The sequence below is a fragment of the Anser anser genome, assembly GCF_964211835.1.
Source record: "Anser anser genome assembly, chromosome: 11".
NCBI lineage: Eukaryota > Metazoa > Chordata > Aves > Anseriformes > Anatidae > Anser > Anser anser.
The window spans coordinates 22,685,016-22,705,826 of NC_139732.1; the positions used below are offsets into that span (position 1 = coordinate 22,685,016).

The 20,811-nt window shown below is 69.6% G+C and overlaps 2 protein-coding genes across 6 annotated transcripts in view; one reads left to right on the top strand and one right to left on the bottom strand.

Moving 5' to 3' along the window:
- The window catches only part of PIEZO1 (piezo type mechanosensitive ion channel component 1 (Er blood group)), a 23,650-nt gene extending 9,486 nt beyond the window's left edge, over positions 1 to 14,164 (bottom strand). For 2 of the 4 annotated variants that reach the window (XM_083794883.1, XM_083794881.1), the window contains exons 1-21: positions 13,933 to 14,164; positions 7,850 to 7,945; positions 6,653 to 6,775; positions 6,354 to 6,396; positions 6,101 to 6,263; positions 5,023 to 5,161; positions 4,672 to 4,885; positions 4,273 to 4,438; positions 4,042 to 4,134; positions 3,821 to 3,905; positions 3,620 to 3,711; positions 3,268 to 3,528; positions 3,074 to 3,185; positions 2,788 to 2,966; positions 2,559 to 2,707; positions 2,204 to 2,383; positions 2,034 to 2,134; positions 1,248 to 1,405; positions 984 to 1,160; positions 784 to 909; positions 498 to 698 (exon numbers count right to left, since the gene is read on the bottom strand). In XM_083794883.1, coding sequence (XP_083651009.1) covers positions 498 to 698; positions 784 to 909; positions 984 to 1,160; positions 1,248 to 1,405; positions 2,034 to 2,134; positions 2,204 to 2,383; positions 2,559 to 2,707; positions 2,788 to 2,966; positions 3,074 to 3,185; positions 3,268 to 3,528; positions 3,620 to 3,711; positions 3,821 to 3,905; positions 4,042 to 4,134; positions 4,273 to 4,438; positions 4,672 to 4,885; positions 5,023 to 5,161; positions 6,101 to 6,263; positions 6,354 to 6,396; positions 6,653 to 6,775; positions 7,850 to 7,945; positions 13,933 to 13,996 — 2,922 coding nt within the window. In that variant the 5' untranslated portion in view covers positions 13,997 to 14,164. Of the gene's footprint in view, positions 1 to 497; positions 699 to 783; positions 910 to 983; positions 1,161 to 1,247; positions 1,406 to 2,033; positions 2,135 to 2,203; positions 2,384 to 2,558; positions 2,708 to 2,787; positions 2,967 to 3,073; positions 3,186 to 3,267; positions 3,529 to 3,619; positions 3,712 to 3,820; positions 3,906 to 4,041; positions 4,135 to 4,272; positions 4,439 to 4,671; positions 4,886 to 5,022; positions 5,162 to 6,100; positions 6,264 to 6,353; positions 6,397 to 6,652; positions 6,776 to 7,849; positions 7,946 to 13,932 lie in introns of those variants that run through there. The other 2 variants (XM_083794882.1, XM_083794884.1) reach the window with 2 other exon arrangements.
- Positions 14,165 to 15,957: 1,793 nt separating this feature from the next.
- CDT1 (chromatin licensing and DNA replication factor 1) lies at positions 15,958 to 20,288 on the top strand. 2 transcript variants are annotated; one of them, XM_083794895.1, is made up of 11 exons: positions 15,958 to 16,421; positions 16,572 to 16,679; positions 16,810 to 17,015; positions 17,473 to 17,670; positions 17,825 to 17,970; positions 18,183 to 18,286; positions 18,566 to 18,754; positions 19,134 to 19,268; positions 19,364 to 19,565; positions 19,676 to 19,850; positions 19,964 to 20,288. In XM_083794895.1, exons 1-10 carry the CDS (start codon positions 16,086 to 16,088, stop codon positions 19,837 to 19,839), a joined length of 1,788 nt encoding a protein of 595 aa, XP_083651021.1. In that variant the 5' UTR covers positions 15,958 to 16,085; the 3' UTR covers positions 19,840 to 19,850; positions 19,964 to 20,288. The 2 variants fall into 2 exon arrangements, with proteins under 2 accessions (XP_083651021.1, XP_083651020.1); XM_083794894.1 differs by having other exon boundaries at positions 19,676 to 20,288.
- Positions 20,289 to 20,811: the final 523 nt, after the last annotated feature.

Genomic DNA, 20,811 nt, shown 5'->3' on the forward strand with positions numbered 1-20,811 from the left:
GCGTCTGTCCCATACTTCCACATGTCCCATGTGTCCATCCCGCACCTTGATACACCCCATGCATCCATCCCATGCCCCACGTGTCCATCCCATGCCCCAACACGTCCATCCAACGCCCATCCTGTACCCCCATGCACCCCACATGTCCATCCCGTACCCCACATGCACCCTGTGTGCCCGTCCCATACTGCCACACACCCCACGTGTCCCTCCTGTACCCCCACGCACCCCACATGTCCATCCCATGCCCCAACGCATCCATCCCGTGCCCCCACATGTCCATCCTGTACCCCGACGTGTCCGTCCCATACCCCAACGTGTCTGTCCTGTACTCCAATGCACCTCACGTGTCCGTCACGTACCCCAACGCATCCATCCCGTGCCCCCACACGTGCACTCCGTACCCCAATGCATCCATCCTATGCCCCAACGCATCCGTCCCGTACCCGCACGTACCCCACGCATCCATCCCATAGCCCCCGACGCCCGCTGCCCACCTCCAAGCCGAACTTGTAGTAGAAGTAGTTGACAAAGTACTTGGCGCAGCTGCCCAAGCCCTGGTCGAGGTGCTCGCGGGACACGTCCTCGAAGACGGTCTCGGTGACGGGGGCCGCCAGCTGGTGCTGCTTGCGGTAGTACTCCTGGCGCCGGTACACCACCGCCTCGAACACCAGCAGCAGCAGCACCAGGAGGTGGTTCTGGGGAGGGGGCGAGGGGCGCTCAGCTCCGCCGTGCTCGGGAAGGGGGGGACCCCGTCGCCCTCCGTCCCCCGCCCCAGCCCACCTGGATGTAGCCCAGGTTGGGGAAGCCTTTGCGGATGCCGAACCAGTTGGCGGGGTCCACGGGGCCGCGGTACAGCGTGGAGTTGCCCAGCTCCTCGGGGCTCAGGTTGGTGCCGTTGAGCTGGGGCTGCGAAGGGGGGGACATGGGGGTCAGCACCCACCGCGGGGAGCTGGGGAAGGGCCCCCCCACGCCCCCAGTACCTGGGTGCAGTTGCTGGAGTACTCGCTGGGGTCGACGATCTTGAGCTGGTAGAGCATCTTGCAGACGATGATGATGCAGGTCCAGACGGTGGAGAGGCAGGAGGCCATGTGGCGGAAGCGGCAGTAGGGCATGGCGAAGGCCCACAGCAGCACCAGCAAGAAGTTCATCAGCGACACCTGGGGCAGAGAGGCGCCGTCAGCACCCCGGGGTGCCCAGCCGAGCCACCCCCCCCCCCCCCAAAACCCGGGTCCCGGTGCCTGTACCTCCTGCAGAGCCACCCAGACGGTGTAGAGAGCCACCAGCTTGAGGACGTGGAGCTCCAGCAGGCGCCCCACAAAGACCTGCCCGCGGGTCAGCGTGTCCGAGAAGGTCCAGCCCAGCACGATGAGGCGCTCCAGCACCAGCCCCCACTTGGTGGGCACTGCGGGGACACGGACCGACCGTCACGGACACCCCCTCACCCATCCCTGGGTGGGAGGACACCCTGCGCCCACCTGGTCCCTTCCTGGCTTGGAGGATGCCATAAATCCACCCCTGTACCCTCCTTGGCTCCGAGAACACCCCAACACATCCTTATATCCTCCTTGGCTCAGGGGACACCCCATTTTATCCCTATATCCCCCTTGACTTTGGGGACACCCCAATCCATCCCTATATCCTCCCTCTTGGTTCCAAGGACGCCCCAATCCATCCCTCTATCCCCCTTGGCTTTGAAGATGCCCCAATCCATCCCTATATCCCCCTTGGCTTTGAAGACGCCCCAATCCATCCCTCTATCCCCCTTGGCTCCGAGGACACCCCAATCCATCCCTCTATCCCCTTCGGCTCGGGGGACACCCCAATCCATCCCTATACCCTCCTTGGCTCAAGGACACCCCATCCAATCCCATCCCATCCCATCCCATCCCATCCCATCCCATCCCATCCCATCCCATCCCATCCCATCCCATCCCATCCCATCCCCTGGCCCCTCCTGGGCTTGGAGGGCACCAGCCCACCCCACACCCTCTCCCAGCCCCTTCCTGGTCTCAAGGACACCCCAATCCTGCCTGTACCCTGCGAGGCGGTATCGGAATCACCCGCCTCGGTCCCGGCGCTCTCGGCGACGGCCGCACCCCGCAGCAGGCGGCTCCCGTGCAGCTCCTCGGGTCTGCGGGGAGGAGGGTTCAGCACAGGGGACACGGGGGGCACGGGGACGCCCCGGTGCGCGGGGCCCTACCTGGGGATGTGTCGGGGCCGCGGCTCGGAGGCGGGGACGTGCTCGAGGTCGGTGATGTGCATGAAGGGGCGGTGGAAGTAGTGGAGCTGCAGGATGCAGGCCAGCAGGAAGAAGCCTGGGATGAGGGTGCTGGAGAAGAGCTCGGAGACGCTGAACTGCTCCAGGCCCAGGTCACCCAGCCTGGCCAGGGAGGGGACGTCCCAGTCAGCACGGGGACACGTCCGTCCACCCCCCTGCACGGGCAGCCCCTCAGCAGCGTTTGGGGGTTCAACCCCGACCCTCCCGTGCCTCGGCTTCCCCATCTCTTGGCCGTGCCCCGGTGCCCCCACGCCGGCGGCGGGCTGGGCGCACTCACTGCTCGTTGGTGAGACCCGTCAGGTTCCTCCAGTACACGGGGAAGTCCTCGAACTGGAAGGTGTAGACGGCGATGAGCACCAGCATGGTGTACGCCACCACCAGCCACCAGAAGCCCTTCAGCACCTTGCGCCACAGGCTGTAGTACACCTGGGGGACAGGGACGTGAGCACAGCGCCGCCAGGCACGCGTCCCGGCCGGGGAGAGCCTCCCCGTGTCCCCCCCCCTACCTGGAAGAGGGTGAGGCAGAGGAGGAAGAGGAACATGTAGACGATCTTGTAGACCACGAGGCGCCCGGCGAAGCTCACCACGATGAACATGCCGGCGCAGACGCAGATCCAGTACTTGGCGTAGAAATCCCCCACCAGGGCGCCCAGCGCCTTCAGCACATCCCGCTGCCGGCTGGGCTCTGCAAGGCACGGGCACCGCGTCCTGGGGGTGCTCAGCCTTGGGGCTGGGGGTTGGAAAAAAACGGGACACCCCTGCTGCCCCCAGCGTCCCCAAGGGACCCCTCACCCGTGTCCGAAACGGTCACCTCCAGCAGCGGGGTGGCCGGGCACGTCCTCGTTAGCAGCTTCTCCTTGACGAACTGCCGCACCAGCAGCCAGAAGGTGAGGGTGAGCAGGAGCTGCGGGGACAGGCGGTGAGCGGGGACAGGAGGGCACCGCGGGGAGTGGGGACGGGGATGGCACGGGGAGGGGGGGGGGTACCTTGGCCCCCAGGTCCAGGCAGGGGTACTTGGGGCGCACCAGCCCCAGCTGCTCGAGGCTCATGAGGCCGACGCGGGTGGGCAGCTCGGGGGCCAGGTCCATGCCCCAGACGTACTGCAGGCTGCAGAGCGCCACGCCGTAGAGCAGCAGGAAGGGCGAGCACAGCATGGCGAAGTGGTGCCGGCTCCGCACGATCCAGATGAGGCAGGACCAGAGCAGCAGCACGAAGGTCAGCCAGCTGTGGTAGGTGATGCTCCACACCTGGGGGGGGTGGGCAGGATGAGGCCACTCGCCAGGGCTGCCCGGAGGGGGGGGGGGGGGTGAGAGCCTGGGGGGTGCCCCCTGCCCTTACCATCATGGCAATGAGGGCGCAGACGTAGCTCTGCTTCATGATGACGTGCCACAGTGCCTGCAGGGGCAGCCGCTCTGCCGGACTCTTCCTGCCTGGCCGGGGGGGGGGAGCAGGAGCTGTGAGCCCCCCCCCCAGCCCCTCTGCAGGCAGGGGGGAGCAGGGCAGGGCTCGGGGAGGGGGCGGCGTTGGGGCCAGGCTTACCCGGCGGCGTCACATCACCCATGACGTGGACGGTGCAGTTCTCGGTGCCGCTGCCCAGCTTCCCGGTGCTGGGGGACAGCATGGGCTGGGGGGGGGCAGAGAGGGCTGAGCGCCCGCTGGCACCCCCAAAGCGCCCACGTGGGGCACCCGCCCGGTGCGTGGGGTGCACACCCCACACCGGCAACACCGGGGTGCTGCCCCCACCGCCTCCCCAGACCCACCTTGGTGTCCTCAGCCACGCCATCGGTGTCCTTGGGCCAGCTCTCCAGCTCCACCAGCTCCCTCACCGGCGGCTGCGCCGGCACCGCCGCTCTCTGCGAGGGGAAGGAGCCATATACAGCACCCGAAGGGGGGGTCCGGAGCAGGACCGTGCCCCGTCCCCCAGCCCCGTATCCCCCCCAAGCCCCCTGCCCAGAGCAGCAGGGTGCGTACGGCCACGCGCAGCCCCTCACCCTGGCGTCCAGCCTGCGCAGCTTCAGCAGCGTGGCCACGGTGTAGTAGAGCAGCAGCAGGATGCCGGGGTTGGCGTAGACGGGCCAGGGGTGGCTGGTGTTGAGCCCCAGGGCGTTGGGCCGGGAGCAGTTGCGGTACAGGATGATGTCCTTGAAGCCAAACACCCTGCGGGGATGAGGTGGGCGGCGTTAACTCCTGCCTGCGGACGGCGTTGTCCCCGTCCCCGCGCGCAGCCCTGGCACCGGGGCAGCCTCCAGCCGCCCTCCCCAGGGACCGTCCGCAGCCGGGAGCGGGACAGGCGCCAAGCAGGAGCCGCGCTGGCTGTGAAACATCCCCGGGGACGCGGGCACGCGGCCAGGGACACGCAGGGGGAGACCACGGCCCCGCGTGCCACTCACCGTGCCCAGATGGTGGGGGGCGGGAAGACCCCCTGGACGAAGGGCGCTTGGTAGGCGTAGAGGCAGAGGAGGTGGACGGCGGCGTAGACGCCGACGAGGATGCAGAGGGTGTCGAAGGCCCTGCGGCTGGCCGGGAGGTGGCAGGCCCACCACGTGCACAGCCCCACGAAGAGCAGGTAGTAGACGCTGGAGGAGGCGGAGGGCAGGGTGATCCCTGGGGAACAGCGCCCCGCGGGCGGTCAGTGCGCGGCCGAGCATCCCCGCGCCTCCGTCCTCCAGCCGAGCACCCCCCCCGGGCGAGCAGAACCACCGAGACACCCCCAAATCCATCGTGCCCTGCCCCGTACCCACCGGCCAAGGCCAGCAGCAGGATGGCCAGCCCCTTCCCGGCTGCCCACAGCAGCCAGTGCGCCGTCACCCGCAGCCGGGCGCTGAGCGGCGTGTCCCCGTCGGCCGTGCCGCCGTGCCGCTCCACGTCCTCCTCTTCCCCCTGCCAGGCGAGGAAGCACGGCGTGAGCCCCAGCCCGGCCCAGATCCCCTCTGATTCCAGCCTGCTGCTCGCCGTGCCTCAGTTTCCCTGCTCCGTGGGGAGCACGGCCACGGGGGCGCCCTGTCCGGTGCAGCGCGGGCGCGCGGCCCTGCACCTGGCCGTGTTTATCTCATTAGCTGTTTGGAAAGCGCCTCCGAAACACGGCTGTTTTTTTTGGCACCGGCACCCGGGTTCCCAGCACTGAGCTTTTTTCCAAGCTGCCTCCCGCGCTGGCCCCGCGCTCACAGCAAAGGCATTCGCTGCTGCCCGGGCTCTGGTTACAGCCCGGCCCTGTGGCCGCGGCCGGAGCGGGGGCCGGACAGCCCTAAACCGGTGGGATTCACCCCAAAACGAAGCTGAGCCCTGGTGTGGGGTCCAGGCAGGGCTGGGGGTGCCAATGGCACGGGGCTGTCTGCCTGGGTGACGCCGGAGCTGCTCGCACAGGGCACAGCGCCCCGGTACCCTGCTGGCACCACCACGGCACGGCACGGCACGGCACGGCTCCCAGCAGCTCTGCCCCGAGCCCTGCACCCCGCTGGCTCCGTCCCCACCCGTGGGCAGCCGGGGCTCGGCCACCCCACGTAAAGCGGCTCCGTGGGGCCGGGCTGTTTGCGGGATCCCTATGGTAACGCGGGAGCAAACACGGGCACTCCTCCGCCGCTGAGTCACCCCGGCCCCGGGGAGGGGGAGGCGCAGGGGACGACCCGACCCGGTCCATCCATCGCTGAGGTCCATCCCCGACCACTCACAGCCAAAACTCCCCTCCCGGGCTGCAACCCCAACCCGAAACCCAGGTCCCCAGGAGCATCCCACGTGTCCCATGGGACTGCCGTCCCCAGGGACTGGCTGGCAGGACGTGGCAGGGGGGATGCTGCCGGTGGCACCCGGCGTCGCGCTCACCCGCTCAAGGGGCTCCAGGGACTCCGGTGCCCGGCCGCGGGTGGCAGCGGTGGCCTTGGGGACGAGGCGGCGGCACAGGCAGAGGCAGAGGGACGAGACCAGCAGGATGCCGACGTCGGGCGCCACGAGGCGCACCGAGTTGGGGAGGTCGTCCAAGTCCAGCCTGGGGGAAGAGGGGGGTGCGGGAGGGTTCAGGGGGGACCCCCTCAATGGTGACCACGTCACCGGTCCCCCGGCACGGAGGAACCCTTACCTGGTGACCCCGACGTGCCAGGCGAGGACCTCCCAGCTGCTGCCTGCAGGGAACCACAAAGGCGTTGAGACTGGCACCAGCCCACCATGGGGAGACCACCCCACCTCGGGGGCCATGCTGCCCCACAGTACGCAGGCACCCAGGCACGGAGAGGGTGCCACGGCGGTCCCAGCAGCCCCTTAGCACCCAGCAGGGTGGGATCCTGCTCCCTGACACCCGCCTGGGGGCTCCCCTGCAAGCACAAGGTGGCAGGAGCGGGGGGCAGGCGCGGGCACCCCCCAGCACCCACAGGTACTCACAGCTGGGCCCCAGCAGCTGGTCCAGGACGGGCAGCGTGTAGAGGCATATCTGGAAAACGAAGTGGGCGAGGAGGAAGAGGATGCTGGTTCCCAGGAGAGCTTTGAGGAGGCGGCCGGTGTGACCTGTGAGACACGGGCACTCCATCATCCACCACCCCAGGTGGCCCCGGGTGGTGCCAGCACCCCCAGTGCAGACCCAGCGCCCCTGGGAAGCGCCCACGGAGCTGGGAAGGGCGCATTGCCGCCGTGCCAGCGATGCCAGCTCTCACCGTGCATCCTGCACAGCCTCCCCGGGAGCATCCTTCCTGCTGCAGTACTGGGGAAACTGAGGCACGGGGCGACGCAGGGAGCTGGGACCCCAGGACCACGCTCCCTCTCCTTGCCCCAGCTGGCCCAGTGGCACGAGGCGCTTCCCTGGCACCGGGATGCAGCGCGCCCTGGGCTCCAGCGCCCATCCCATCCCATCCCATCCCATCCCATCCCATCCCATCCCATCCCATCCCATCCCATCCCATCCCGCAGGGGGAGCAGGCACCAGCCCCGTGAGACCTTCCCCCAGCCGTGGCCGTGCCCCCAGCCCGTGCGCTTTTCCTGGCCGCTGGAAGGGCAGCGCGGAGCCCACGGTCACCCCGCAGCCGCGTGCCGGCCCCGTGCCAGGCTCTCCCTTGGCTTGTTTTTTTTCCTGTAAACCAACGTGCTGCCGCTCAGCAGTGCCCAGGCTCTGAGGCCGTGGAAGCCCATGAAATATTCAGAGGGCAGAGCTTTTAGCCAGGGCCACCTTTCGGCGCGGAGGGCAGGGAGCCAGCGGGGCCACGGGCACAGCACCTCCGGGTGCCCGCCGTGGGGGGACACGTCCCCTGCACCCACCGAGGGGGATGAACCCCTCGTTTCCACCCGGGAACAGGGCTCACGGCTCGGTGCTGTGCGTCCCTGCATGCCTGGCACAGCCCTGAGGTTTCTGGTTAATAGGGCCGGGGCTCAAAATTGGCCGCTCCGTAGCGGGAGGCCTATTAATAGCCGCACCGGGCTATAATTAACGGGACGAGGCTGCCGCACGGAGCCGCCTGGCCCGGGGGAAACCACAGAGGAATGAGGGCAGGTACCTGCTGGAGGGCAGCTCGTGCCCCCCCCCCCACTAAAAACAGCCCCCGCGCTGCCCCAAACCCCCTGCCCGAACCCCGGTCGTGGTGCCCTCACCTGAGACGGCGCGGTCGGCGGGCCCCGGGAACCACGGCAGGAGCAGGAGGTAGAGCAGGTACACCAGGGACAGGACGTTGAAGCGGAACAGGCAGGCTGGGGACAGAGGCACGGGCAGGGTTAGAGGCACGGGGACAGCACCCAGGGCTCCGCACCCCACGAGGACCCCCAGCCGCATCCCCGGGATGCTCTGTGGTATCGCCCCGACCTGGGACACCCCAAAAAGGACAGGGACGCTGAAACGAAGGGCAGTCCTAGAGGTCGAGGTGATGGGGACACAAAAACGATGTGAAAACCCGCTGCGTTTCCACGCTGCTCCTGCAGGACGGTGCTGAGCACTGCGGGGGTGGCACGGCGGGGCTGGGACCCCCACCCGCAGCCGCTCACCTGCACCCGGCCCCGCTCCGGGCACGCCAGCAGCTCTCCACCTTCCCCCTCGATTATTTTTAGACCCAAATTACAGCCTGCTTGCAGGCGCGAAGCCATCGGAGGAGCTGGGGAGGGACCGGGGCCGGCCCCAACCCCGCACTCGAGCCGGCGCCCCACGGAGCTGCCACCACCAGGGACGGGGAGCGCACGCTGGGGGCACCCCGAGGCAGCTGCCACCACGAGCTGGGGATGCAGCAATCCCGGTACAGGAGCTGCCACCAGCTGCCGGGCGGCCACGGTGATGGGCACGGTGGCTGCAGGACGCCCACCAAGTCCCCGTCGGCCAGGAACGACGTTACGGGGGCTGTGGGGTCCCAAGGCACCCCTCTGTCCCCTCCCCTGCAAACCCGAGGCAGGCGTCCCCGCTTTGCACACCAGCAGCCCCAGGGGGGACCCTGCTGTGGGTATAGGGTCCCTTGGGGACGCAGGGGGGCAGAGCGAGCAGCCCCCAGCCCCAGGGGGGGCGGGCTGGGCGCCAGGGGACGTGCTGCGCACCTCGAGCCAGGCGCGGCCCTTCCTGTGTTTACGAGGTTTCAATGGGACGGCGCATCCTGCAGCGGTGCGTGAGCCTCCTCCGGCACCCCTACCGGGGGGTGAAGCAGGGTCCCCACCGCCCCCCCCCCCCCCGACCTCAGGGGGCTCCAGCAGCCCCCAGGCAGGGCTCGGGGGGGCGCAGGGTGGGCTCAAGTCCCCGCGCTCCTCCGGGGGAACACCGCATCCCGCCAGCCGCCTCTCAGCGGTGACCCCGGCGCGCGCATCACCTCCCCGCACGCCGAGGGTTGCTAGCTCCGTCTCGCAAACCATGATCTCATGGAGCAAATATTCCTCTTCCCGCGCCAGCGGGCGACAGGGCCGAGAGGAGCTGGCCCGGCGGGGAGCGAGCCGCCGCTCGGGCTGACGTGGGGGGCAGGCAGCCCCCTCCCCGGGCCGGGGACCGACCCCGAGTGGGGCTGCGCCTGCTGCCCACCCACCCTGCCGCAGCAAAGGGTCCCTGGGTGGGGGGGGGGGAGCTACCCCCAGCTCCCATCCCAGCCCTGGCTTGGGACATCCCTCCTGGGCTGGCCATCCCGGTGGCAGGGATTTGGGGTCACCTGCGGCACCGGGAAGGGCTGGCACAGCCACGTGCCGTCGCAGGCGCCGCGTCCCAAAAAGCGCCCAGAAAATGCCAGGGGAGCGCCCGGGACCCAGCCGGCGCCGTGGGGTGGCTCCCATGGGACCAGGGTGGCTCCCCAGCCCCGTCCTGCTCCTTCGGAGGAGGAAACCGGTTCCCTGCGGTGCTGACGGTGCGGGGGAAAGTGCCGGCGAGGGGGGAAAAACCAGTTCGGCAGAGCAGGGAGAGCCAAGGGCGAGCTGCCCCGCGGCGCCGGGACGGCCGCTCCTGCACCGAGCCTGCTCCTCCCGCAGCCGCTCGCCTCCCCTGCCAGCAGCCCGCCGGGTGGGTGGGTGGGTGCAGCACCGCAACACCCACCGCTCCCCAGCACCCATCGCCCACCAGGTTTTGGCTCCGCGGGGTGGGGGCAGGATCTGGCTTGGCTGAGCACCTCCCAGCTGGGTTTACCCTGGCTCCGCGGCCCCCCGCGCCCCCACCCCAAGGGACACGGGAGCAGCCAGCCCTGCTCCCACGCTGCTCATCCGTCACGGCGGCCGGCGCTGGCAGAGCCGGTAGCACTCGCAGCATTAACTGCGCTAACGTGATGGGAGGAGAGAAATCCCAGCTCCGGGGAGCTGGGTGCGATGCGCGGGAGCTCGCTAGCACCGGCCTTCAGCCTCCCCTGGGGGTCTCCCCGGGGGCCCTCCCGGGCTGGATCGGTCCCAGGGGACCCCCAGGCAGGGGATCTTGGGGGGGGGCTGCAGCAGCACCGGGTTTCAGCAGGGGGGAGGCACTTGAGGAGAGCAGGAGGGAGACGGGGCTCAGCCGGGATGGAGACGCCCCCAGCCGCATGGCGAGGGGGGCTCCCCGGACCCCACCAGTGATGGAGACCCCCCCCCCGTCACCATGCACTATGGCCACGTGCAGCCTCTCTTATCGGCACGGATGCAGCCGCCAGTTCCCTGTGGGGACCTGCGGCCACCCAGGATTAATTAGCTGAGCTCTTCACCTCCCTGCGTGCCCTGCTGTACTCGCGGGGCCCCACCGAGCCCCGTGTCCCGCAGCCAGATCCCGCTGCACGGGCACCCCCGGGGTCAGGACGGTGTCCCCAGGGTGTCACCTGGCACCCAGCGAACCAGCTGCAGAACGAGGGACGACCCCGGGCGCATCGCTCGCCGTGCCCCATCCCGGTGAGAACCAGCCGCGGGCGCGTTCCCGTTCCCAGCCCCATCCCTCCTAACCCCGGCTCCTCTTTCCGGGAAGAGGGACCAGCCCCGCCATCTCACCCGCCGCATCCTGTTTTTGTGGAAAGCAGATCCCAGTCCTGCCAGCGCAGCCGCTGGCCCCGCTCCCCGGGGATGCCGGGGGAGCTGCCCCGGGAGGCGGCGGGACGGGCGCCAGCTCCACGCTGCCAGCCGGCACGGGACGGGGAGCGCAGCACCAGCAGGATGGGTGCTCGATGCCAGCCCCGTGCCCAGGGTCGGGGACAGCCCCGATGTCCCCGCAGCACTGACGGTGGCGGCTCAGGACAAACAGCGCGGTCCTCCCACCCTGAATCCTTATCTGCACGGGAAGAAGCAAGAGCAGAGAAGTTAAACAGGCAGCTGCGGTGCTGTGCTGGCCCCCAGCACCAGCCCTCCGAGCCCTGCGCAGACAGGGTGCCCCCAAAAACATGCCCCCAGCCCCCCCAGACACACGGCTTGCAGCACCTGGGCTGCAGGGGATGGGGATGGAGCTGTGCTGGGGCCCCCAGAGCTGCGTGCTCAGCACCGGGACGCCCGCGCTGCTCTCATGGTTGCACCCCACTTGTGAACGGGGACCCCCGGATCCCTGCTGGTGTGGCACAGGGGGGTCCTGGAGCCACCGTAACATTTTCCATGCGTGGCTCGTGCCATAGGGCAATGCCGGAGCCAAAACAACACCCCCCATCCTCACCCAGCCCTGATGGGGATCCCAGACATTTTGGGGCATCCCCGTAGTTGGGGGGGGGGGGGCTGAGGACCCCCAGGGTTAACCCCACCATGCCCAGCTCCCCAGCACCGCCAACCCCCTGCAAATCCAGCCCAGCTGGGACCCCGGCAGGCCCCGCAGTGCTGCTCCCCGGGGGGCAGCGTGGGGGGCCCTGGGAGCCCCCCGAAGCACCCCGCAGCCGCAGGGCAGCGCGGGCACCGCACAGGCTCCGCGCCAGCCCTGCGCAGCCCAGCCCCCGGCCTGCCCTTGGGAGGAAATGGAGTTATTGCTCTTGGAGACATCGGTGGCATTTTTTTCTGTGTGTGTTGTGTTTTTTTTTTTTCCTCTCTTCCCTTTATTTCCCCTCATTTAAAAAAAGCACCTGACCACAGGAGGCAGCTGGCCGCAGCCCACGCGCCCAGCTGGGCACCAGCTCCCTGCAGCACCAGGGCTGGCCGGGACCCCCAGCACCCCATGCTGGGCATGGGGGGGTCTCAGGTGGGCAGGTGGGGCCGTGTCCTCGCCTCACCCCAGCCCAGCACCCCCAATTTGGGGGGCACATCCCCAGGGACATGCTGCCCAGGTGCCTCGGGGCCCACCAGCACAGCCAGCACTGCAGCACCAGCCGGATAAATGGTAAGGGGGGGGCAGCAGGCTGTGCCCCCCACCCACCAGCTCCGTGTACCCCAGCCAGGCAGGATGGAGCCGTGGTTTGCCCCCATGCTGGGCAGGATCCGGCCCAAGGCACAGCTGGGAGCGTGGTGGGGGCCGTGGGAAGCTGGGGGGTGCCCCGAGCCGTGCCGCGGGGCCCAGCTCCGGCGCCTCCACCCGCACCGAGCTGGCTGGGAGCCGCCAGCAAACATCCTCCGGACGCTGGGGAAGAGCCTAATTGCAGGGGAAGGAAGGCGGCGGGGCCGCGAGCAGGTCGGGCTCCGGGCTCTCCTCCCACCCCGGGGGCAGCAGCCGCAGCCCCGGCCCCGTGCCTCAGTTTCCCCTCCGGTGCAGGACCCGTTGGGACACGGCCGCTTCCCCGGCGCCCAGCTGAGTCACTCGCGCGTCTGTTTTGACGAGCGGCTGGAGCAGGGCGGGTTTCATCTCCCAGGACAGCCGCTGCCCGAGCCAGGCCCCAAATTTAACCGAGCCCACGAGGAGCGTGCAGCCCAGGGAGCGCCGTGCCCGCGGCGGCTGCAGGAGCTGGCCGTCCCCCGGTGCGGAGCAGGGCGACCGAGGCACGGCGCAGAAGCAGCACAAGCGTGGCACGAGGGACCTCAGCGCCTGGGTGGCACCCAGGAGGACACGTGTCACCCCCCCCCCGGGGATGCGCCCGGCTGGAAGGGCCTTGTGCAAGCAGCGCCCGGCCACCTTCCCAGCCCGGTTTGCAGGCAGGGTTATAATTAACCTCCTCACATCCTGCACGATGCACTGAGTCACTCGCAAGGGAGAGCAAATACAGAAGCTTTTTTCAACAGTCGCTGACTTCCTCTGCCAGCGAGGCTCGCCCCGCTCGGGCTGCCTCCCCTGGAGGCACGGCGAGCCTCCGCGCGCCCCGACCGGGCTCCCCAAAACGCAGCCGGGACGGGAATGGGAGCTGCTCGGCTGCAGGTGGCCCTGGTGGGACACACGTCCTGGGGTCCCAGCACCGGGTGACACCCCCGAAAAGTCCCCCGCAGCTCCCCGGGTGGCACGAACCCGCGCCCGGGCACAAGGAGGCCGTTGAACAATCCTGTTTACGGAGCCCGGCGAGGTTATTTTTTTTCCCCTTTGCGTCTACGTGAAGGTAAACGGAGAGTCCCGAAGACGCTTCCCAGGTTCAAAGGGCCGATTCTTGCCCGGGGAGTGCCGGCACACGGGCATTTTCCAGGCCAGCGGCCAGGCGGCTCCGGGCTCCGCACCGCCGGGGGCTGCAGCCGAGGTGCGCGCCCCCTGCCCGGCCCGGGGGAGGGGGGGGGGGGGCGGCGCTCCCGGCCCCCGCCCTGCCAAAGGGTCCCGGCTTTTGCCAACCCCATGGTGGGGTGCACGGGAGGGGGGGGGGTCCCCCGGTGCCCGGCTTCGTCCTCCCCCCTCCGCAGAGGCCGCTCCAGCCTCCGCCGCCCCCCCCCGCCCCGGGCCGGCAGCAGCGGGCGCGCCCCCGGGGCTGCGCGGAGCCGAGCGCGGCTCTTGGAGTCCGGGGGGGGGGGGGGGGGGAAGTTGCGGCTCCCCCCCACCCCGGGGAAGGGGATCGGGGCTGCCGCTGGGCTCCCCCCGCTCCGAGGAGACCCCGATGTGCTGCCCCCCCCCCCCCAGCCCAACCCCGGAGCGTCCCGGCCCCGGTTCACCCGGGGGCTGCTCGTGGGAACCGCACCGGGAGAGGGGGGGGGGGAAAAACGAAAGGCAAAGGGGAGGGGGGGCACCGCCACCGGGACCCCCCCAGCCATGCACACCCCTCGGGGGGGGGGACACCGCTTTGCTGGGGGGGGGGGGCGCACCTCCAGGCACGGCGCAGCCCCCCCGCGGCACCCAGCCTGGACGGGGAACCCCCTCCAGGACCCCCCCACATCGGGGCACCCCCCCCATCAGCTGGGGACCCCCCCCCCCCAAAAAAATTAAGCCCCAAGGGCGGAGCACGTGCACTCACCGGCGAGCAGGGCGAGCGGCAGCAGCAGCCAGTAGAGCCCCGCGCACAGCGCCCGCCGCTCCATGGCTTCAGAGGGCTGCGGGCCGGCCCATGCCGTGCCGAGCCGTGCCGAGCCGAGCCGAGCCGTGCCGTTCCGCCCCGCCGGGGCTGGGCAGGGCCCGGTGGCCGGTCCCGGAGCGCAGCGAGCGGACGCGCTTCCCCCGCCCCGCTCCCGCCGCCTTTATAAGCGGCGCCGCCCGGCCCCCTCGGCGGGCTGGCCCGGCTCGGTACGGCACGGCTCGGCTCGGCCCGGCCCGCTCCGCCTAGCGCCGCCCGCGGGCACTGCAGCCCCGGCCACCGCTGCCACGAGTTGGCCGGGCTCAGCCCCACGGCTCCCCGCAGGCAGCCCCCGGGCAGGGGCGGTTGCGGCAGAGAAATAGAAATAAATAGGTAAAAAAGATCGGTAAAAACTACAAAGCGATGCGGTTCTTGTTTGCTCCTAGTGGTAATAACCATCAAAATTACACATCTGGGCTCGCTGAGGCTGAGCACCTCGTGCAGGGCTCGGTAACGCCCGCGCAGGGTCCTGGAGCTGGGGCAGGAGCGCGGTGAAACGCGGCGTGCAGCCACCGGGACCCCTGAGCAGCCGCATCCCCATGGGGCCGGGTGTCGCATCCCACGTCCCACCATCACACCCAGCCACGAGGGCAGCATCGCAGCACCCAGGCAGTGCTGGAAGCCGCCGGCGCTCCGGAGCAGGAAGCATCAGCCCGTAAAATTCTCCGCATTCTTTGGCTTCGCCTCGTCTGTTTTCCGTGCGCGCTCAATGGCCGGGCATCCAGCTGGCTCCCCGCCGACCTGCTCCCCGCCTCGGTGGGCTCCTGGGCTCCCTCGGGGCTCTTTCCACTGCTACAGAAGCCCCATCCATCCAGACACCACTGCCCATGCCGCAGCTCCCAAACCGTGGGGAGGACGGACCCGAGGACCCCCCCTAAATGGGTTCGGTGTGGGCACACCCCGACACCTGGCACAGCCCCGCGTGGGAGCTGGGATGGGCTGCAGGCACCTGAGCCACCTCCGAGCACCCTCGGAGCAGGGACCCAGCCCCTCTGCCAACCCTCAGGGCTGGCCCCCGGAGAGATTCACTCATACAAATAAAACCCTTGAGAACCCCAAGCCATGAGGCTGTAAATTGTGCCAGGGTCTCACGGCCACGGCACTAGAGATCATCGCTGCAAAATCCCCAGGCTGCGTCCCCCCAACCCCAGCAGATCCTGGAAGGGGCGGCGCGTGGCACCCACACCAGCGCCCTGCTCCCAGCCCCGAGCACCCCCCGAGCCACGGCTGGGCCGGGAGCGGAGGCTGCGGGAGTAAATGGGCGCAGGGAACGGCACCCCTGAGCCCTGCCTCGCGCAGCCGAATCCGGCCCCGCTCCACTTTGCCGGCCTCGCTCAGGCGCTAAGAGCCGTGCTGAGAGCAGCGCGGCCCCGTAATGCGCTGCGGGCACGGCCTGAGTGCCCGGCAAGGCGCTTTCCGGGCGGGCACGCTGCTCCCACGTCCGGGCAGTGCCATTAGCTCCCGGCCGTGCAGATGGGGACCCCGCAGCCAGCCTCCGCACCTGGGGCTGCTTTTGGGGTGCAGCCACGAAGCAGCAGCAGCTTTTGCAGGCTGGTTCCCCCTGCGTTTTGCAGAAGGAAGGGGGCCGAGACCCCCCCCTGCCCCAGCTTGGGCAGGACCCTCGCCATGCGCTGCGCTCCCAGGGCACGCACCCCTGCTGCACCCAGCCGAGCACCGACCCCTGCAGCTGCAGCAACACCCCAGGGGGGTCCCCAAGGCCACCCCAGCACCCCGGCTGCGAGCTGGGCACCCTCACCCCATGCGGGCTGGCAGCGGGCAGCCCCTCGGTCCGTGCACGCTGCGCAGAGCCGCGACCCCCAGCCCGGAGCTGCCCCCCCCCCAAATTGCGCCCCCCCCACGTGGAGCCCCCAGGGGGTGCGGAACGCGGCTCCTTTAAGAGCCCCGTGGCGCCAATTCCGCCCCACGTGACCCGCCGGGGGGCGGGGCCACGGCCGCGCGGGTTCCCGCCAAGAGCGGCGGCTTTGGCGCGCGCGCGCCAGCGGCACCGGGAGCGGGACCGGGACACCGGGAGCGGCACCGGGACGGGCGCCGGGGCCATGGCTCAGCTCCGCCTCACCGACTTCTTCGGCCGTGCCAAGGCGGCCGCCATCGTCCCCGCCAAGCGCGGCGGCGGCCCCCGGCTGAAGGCAGCCCCCGGGGGAGCCCCGGTGCACCGGGAGGCCGAGGATGGAGCCCCGCCACCGCCGCTGCCCGCCTCGCCCCGCACCCCGTCCCGCGGCGCTGTCCCGGCCGTGCCGGGGCTGGCGGGCAGGAAGCGGAGCCGCCGCGAGATGGAAGCGGAGCCGCTCACCGGGGCCGGTACCGGGGAGCGCGGAGGGAAATCGGCGCGGAGGAGGCTGGAGCTGCCCGCGGACGCGGGGCCGCCGGCTGCGGTACGGGGCCGGGAGACCTGGAAACGTGGCGGGGGGAGACACGGGAGGGGGGTGGCGGCATCCCCGGTGCGCCCCCCCGGGCCGGGTTGCTTCCCCGTGCGAGGCAGGGGGTCCCGGGGGGGTTCCTAACGCAGCCCCGGTGTCCCGCAGGCCGCCAGCCCCCCACCGGCAGAGCCCCCCCCGGCGGGCAGGACCCGATCCCCCGGCCGGGAGCAGGACGACGGGATCGTGCCGCGGAAAGCCCCGCGCCTGGAGCCGGTACTGGGACGGGGACAGGGTGGGGATGGGTACGGGAACGGGTACGGTTATGGGGTGGGTGGGCTCGGGGTCTCTGGCTGTCCGCTGCCCCCCTCCCAGCCCTTTCCTGACCCTGTCCCCGCACCCCTAGGAGGACCTGGCCGCGCTGCGGAGCCGCCTGCAGAGGATGAAGATGAAGACCCCGTCCCAGCTGCCGCCCATCCCCGCCGGGGCCGGTGCTGAGCTGCGGAGCCGCCTGGAGACCCTGCGGGGCCTGGAGCTGCGGCTCCGCGACAAGGCGGCGGCGAGCGGAGCACAGACACGGGAGACAACAGCTCCGGCAGCGGAGGCGACTGGGTGAGGAGCAGCTTTGAGGGGACATCGGGGTGTCCCGGGGGTGCTGCAGCACGAGGAGAGGTGCAGCGGTGCAGCAGACCCGTGCAGTTTTGCATCTGGGGTGAGAAGGGCACGGGGGCTCCCCTGGACCCAGCCCCGCTACCTGAGCGGCTGCACACAGAGTGCTTCCCCCCCACCAAACCCCGTCCCCAGGGCGCACAGGGCAGGCTGTGACCCAGGGACCCGCGTGGGGTGCTCGGAGAAGGGTGCTGGCACAAGGGGAGCAGAGGGGACCTGCCCCAACCGGGGTGGGCGCACGGCTCCCAGCTCAGCCCTGCTGGCAGCAGGGTGCTCTCTGAGACCCCTGTCCCAGCCCAGGTGGTCTCGGTCCTCCCGTGCGTGCTCGGGGCTGTCCCCATGCCCCATTCCCTGTGGCCGCTCTGAGCAGGGCACCCTGACGCCTCTCCTCCTTCCCCAGCGGCCAGAAGCTCCCCGCGTACCAGCGGTTCCACGCCCTCGCGCAGGACCAGCCGCCGGGGCTCACGCTGCCCTACAAGTACAAGGTGCTGGCCGAGATGTTCCGCAGCGTGGACACCATCGCCAGGATGCTCTTCAACCGGGCCGAGACCATCACCTTCGCCAAGGTCAAGCAGGGGGTGCAGGACATGATGCGCAAGTGAGTCCGCAGCGATGCTGGAGAGCATCTTGCCGAGTCTTTCGGGGCTCCCAGCTTCAGCTGCTGGGGCCGGTTCCCTGGTGTCAGCCCTTGGGGTTTCTGAGCTCCCTGGCTTCATCCCTTGGGGTTTCTGAGCTCCCTGCTGCTGCTGCAGGCAGTTTGAGGAGCGGCACGTGGGCCAGATCAAGGCGGTGTACCCCACCTCGTACCGGCTGCGCCAGGAGAAGAACATCCCCACCTTCGGCAGCGGCGTTAAGAAGTCCGACTACCAGCTCACGCTGGAGCCCGTGCTGGGGGAAGGTGCGTGCGGTGGGGGGCGGCGGGTCCCAGGGGTGCTCTCTGCTCCCTCCAGCAAGGAGTCTGAGCGTGCTGGAGCTGGAAAACGCTTCTGGGGGGCAAGTGGGAAGTCGGGGCAGCGGGTCAGCCCCGCGGCAGGGCTCTGGTCCGGCCGTTTATGAGGCTCGCTCCGCTTTGCCGGATGACGCAGGTGATGCTTTCCTCTCTCCTCGCAGACGAGAAGGTGTGCGGCCGCCCGCACCTGTCGGCATCGCGCTTGCTGGAGCGCAGGAAGGAGTTCAACCGCAGCCTGGTGAACATCGTCAAGCAGCACCACGCGGTGAGCCCCAGCTCCCTCCGCTTCGGGCTCGGGGTGCTCCGGGCGCTATCCGAAGGAGCGGGTGGCACCCAGGCCGAAGGATGTCACGGGGCCGGGGGCTCCGTGGATGCTCGTGGCGGGCAGACAGCGGTGTGGGATGAAAACTGGGAAACACGTGGCTTGAGAGAGGCCAAGGCTGGGTTTTCTCCTGGCTCTGGCTTCCTCCAAGCCTTGCTGGGAGCACGGTGGGGCCACAGGCCCATGGGTGCAGTGACGCTGTTCTCGCCCCCCTCCCTCCAGGCGTTCCTGGCCGCCCTCACGCCCCCCATGGTGGTGCCCGAGGACAAGCTGACCCGCTGGCATCCCCGCTTCAACGTGGACGAGGTGCCGGACATCAGCCCGGCGGAGCTGCCGCGGCCGCCGCAGGAGGACAGGATCACCACGGCCCAGGAGCTGCTGAGCACGGCTCGGGGCACGATGATCCCCAAGGTGAGCAGGGACCGGGGTCTGGCTCCAACTGCTGCCCTGGGGGGTCCCAGACCCCAAACTGGTCCCTCTTGGGAAGATGTTAATGGACAGGAGTGGGGAAGGGTCGCCTTGGAGCACTGTAAGATGGGGGCAGGTGGGAAGCCAAGCCTGGCCGCGCATGGGGCTGTGCACGGGGCTGGTTTGGGGCTAGAGGAGCCGATTCAGGCTGGGAGAGGAGACGGAGGACACCAGGCCGTCCCCCCGCACGCAGGACGGGTCAGAGGGGTGTGGGGGTGCTGGGCGGCTGCAGGGTGGCCGCTGGAGGTGGGGGCGGCGGAGGGGAAACTTCTCCTTCCTCCCAGCTGTAACCCAACTCCTCCTCCCCCTTCCACATGAGCAGATGGAAAAAGCTCTTGCCAACCTGGCCCTGAGAACCGCTGAAGCCGGTGCGGGGGAACCGGTGCTTTCCAAAGCACCGTCCCCTGCCAGCACCTCCAGCGCTCTGAAGGGGGTGTCCCAGGCGCTGCTCGAGCGGGTGAGTAATTCGGTCCTGGCCGTAACGGGGCCTGGGGTGTGGGAGGGGAACCTGCCTGCACCCGATGCCCCCTCTCCTCCCTCCTCTTCCCCTAGATCCGCGCGAAGGAGGCGCGGAAGCTGCAGGCGCTGATGACCCGGGACCCGCGGCAGGAGGAGCGGCTGGCCATGCTGGGGCGGCTGCCGGCCATGGCCCGCGTCCTGCGCAACGTCTTCGTGGCCGAGAAGAAGCAGGCGCTGCCCCTGGAGGTGGCGTGCGCCCGCATGGCCGAGAGCTTCCCCACGCAGATGACCGCGGGTAGGAAGGAGCGCGCGGGGCTCCCCGGGTGGTGCAGGGCTGGGGGGATGGGTTTGGGTGGGCTGGGGTGCGGAGCTCTCACCCGGCTGCTTCCCCCCCCAACCCCGCAGGAGAGATGGAGAAACACCTGCGCCTCTTCGCGGAGCTGCTGCCCGACTGGGTGGGGATCCACGCCATCAGGACGGACACCTACATCAAGCTGGACAAGAACAAGGAGCTCGGGCTCGTGGTGGAGAGGCTCGCCAAGGCGGCCAAGGAGGCGGAAGCGCTCTGAGCCCGACAAAGGTCCGGGCTTCCCCTGCGCAATCGTCTCTGTAGGCGTAGCGAGCCCCGGCCGTGCTCCGGGGGTGGTTGAGGAAGAGGAGAGTGGGCATTAATGTAACTAGTTCCTTTGCCAGGGTCCCCGAGGGCTGTAGTTAACCCCCAAGGTGAAGGCGGGCAGTCCTGGGGTGGCCCCAGGCGGCGAAGAGGAGTTTCTGACCTGTTGTGGTGTTCTCCTGAAGGCTGGAGGCAGGAGCTTCCACCCAGGGACTGGTGGGGTGGAGGCAGGGGGAGAGGGTGACAAGGAGGGAAGGAGTGAGAGAAGAAGTCACAAATTGATGTTTTGGCTCTCCGGGCCTTGTTCTGTTTTTAAGGGAGGGAAACACGCATCTCCAGCTCTGGCTGGAAACAACGACAGGACTTGTCAAAACATATTTGCATTAAATGTTTTAAATAGAGCCGGCTCCTGTCAACCCAGCGCTCTTCCTCCCGCGCGCTGCCTGCCTGCGCCGCTTCGCCCCGCGGTTCTCCGTGGCACCGGGCCCCGGCCGCTCACGCAGGGAAGGGCCGGGTCCTCGGCCAACTCCTGCAGAAAGGCTTACTGGAAAAAGTGAGCGTGGGCTCACGGAGAGCTGAATGCAGCTTTTGTAAATAGTAGGGCCCGGGCGGCAGAGGGGACGGACTGCAGCCCAGCTCCCGCTGGGGACGGGAGCTGGGAGAGAGGGCTGGAGGCCGCGGGGGGTGATTTTAGGCAGGGGAAGCCCGAGCTGCTCTCGCTGGGACCTGCCGAAGGGGCTGGGGAAGAGGGATGAGCGCTATGAGGAGGGTGCCAGCTGCAGCAGAGGTGCCTGCCTGGCCCCGCACCCAGCTTGGGTCGCTGCTGGGGGCCAGGCGCTGCACAGGATGGGGGCTGCCTGGTGCTGGGCGCGCTCACCTTGGCTGCTCAGAATCGCAGATTCTGGTTAAAAAGTGGAAGCAGCAGCAC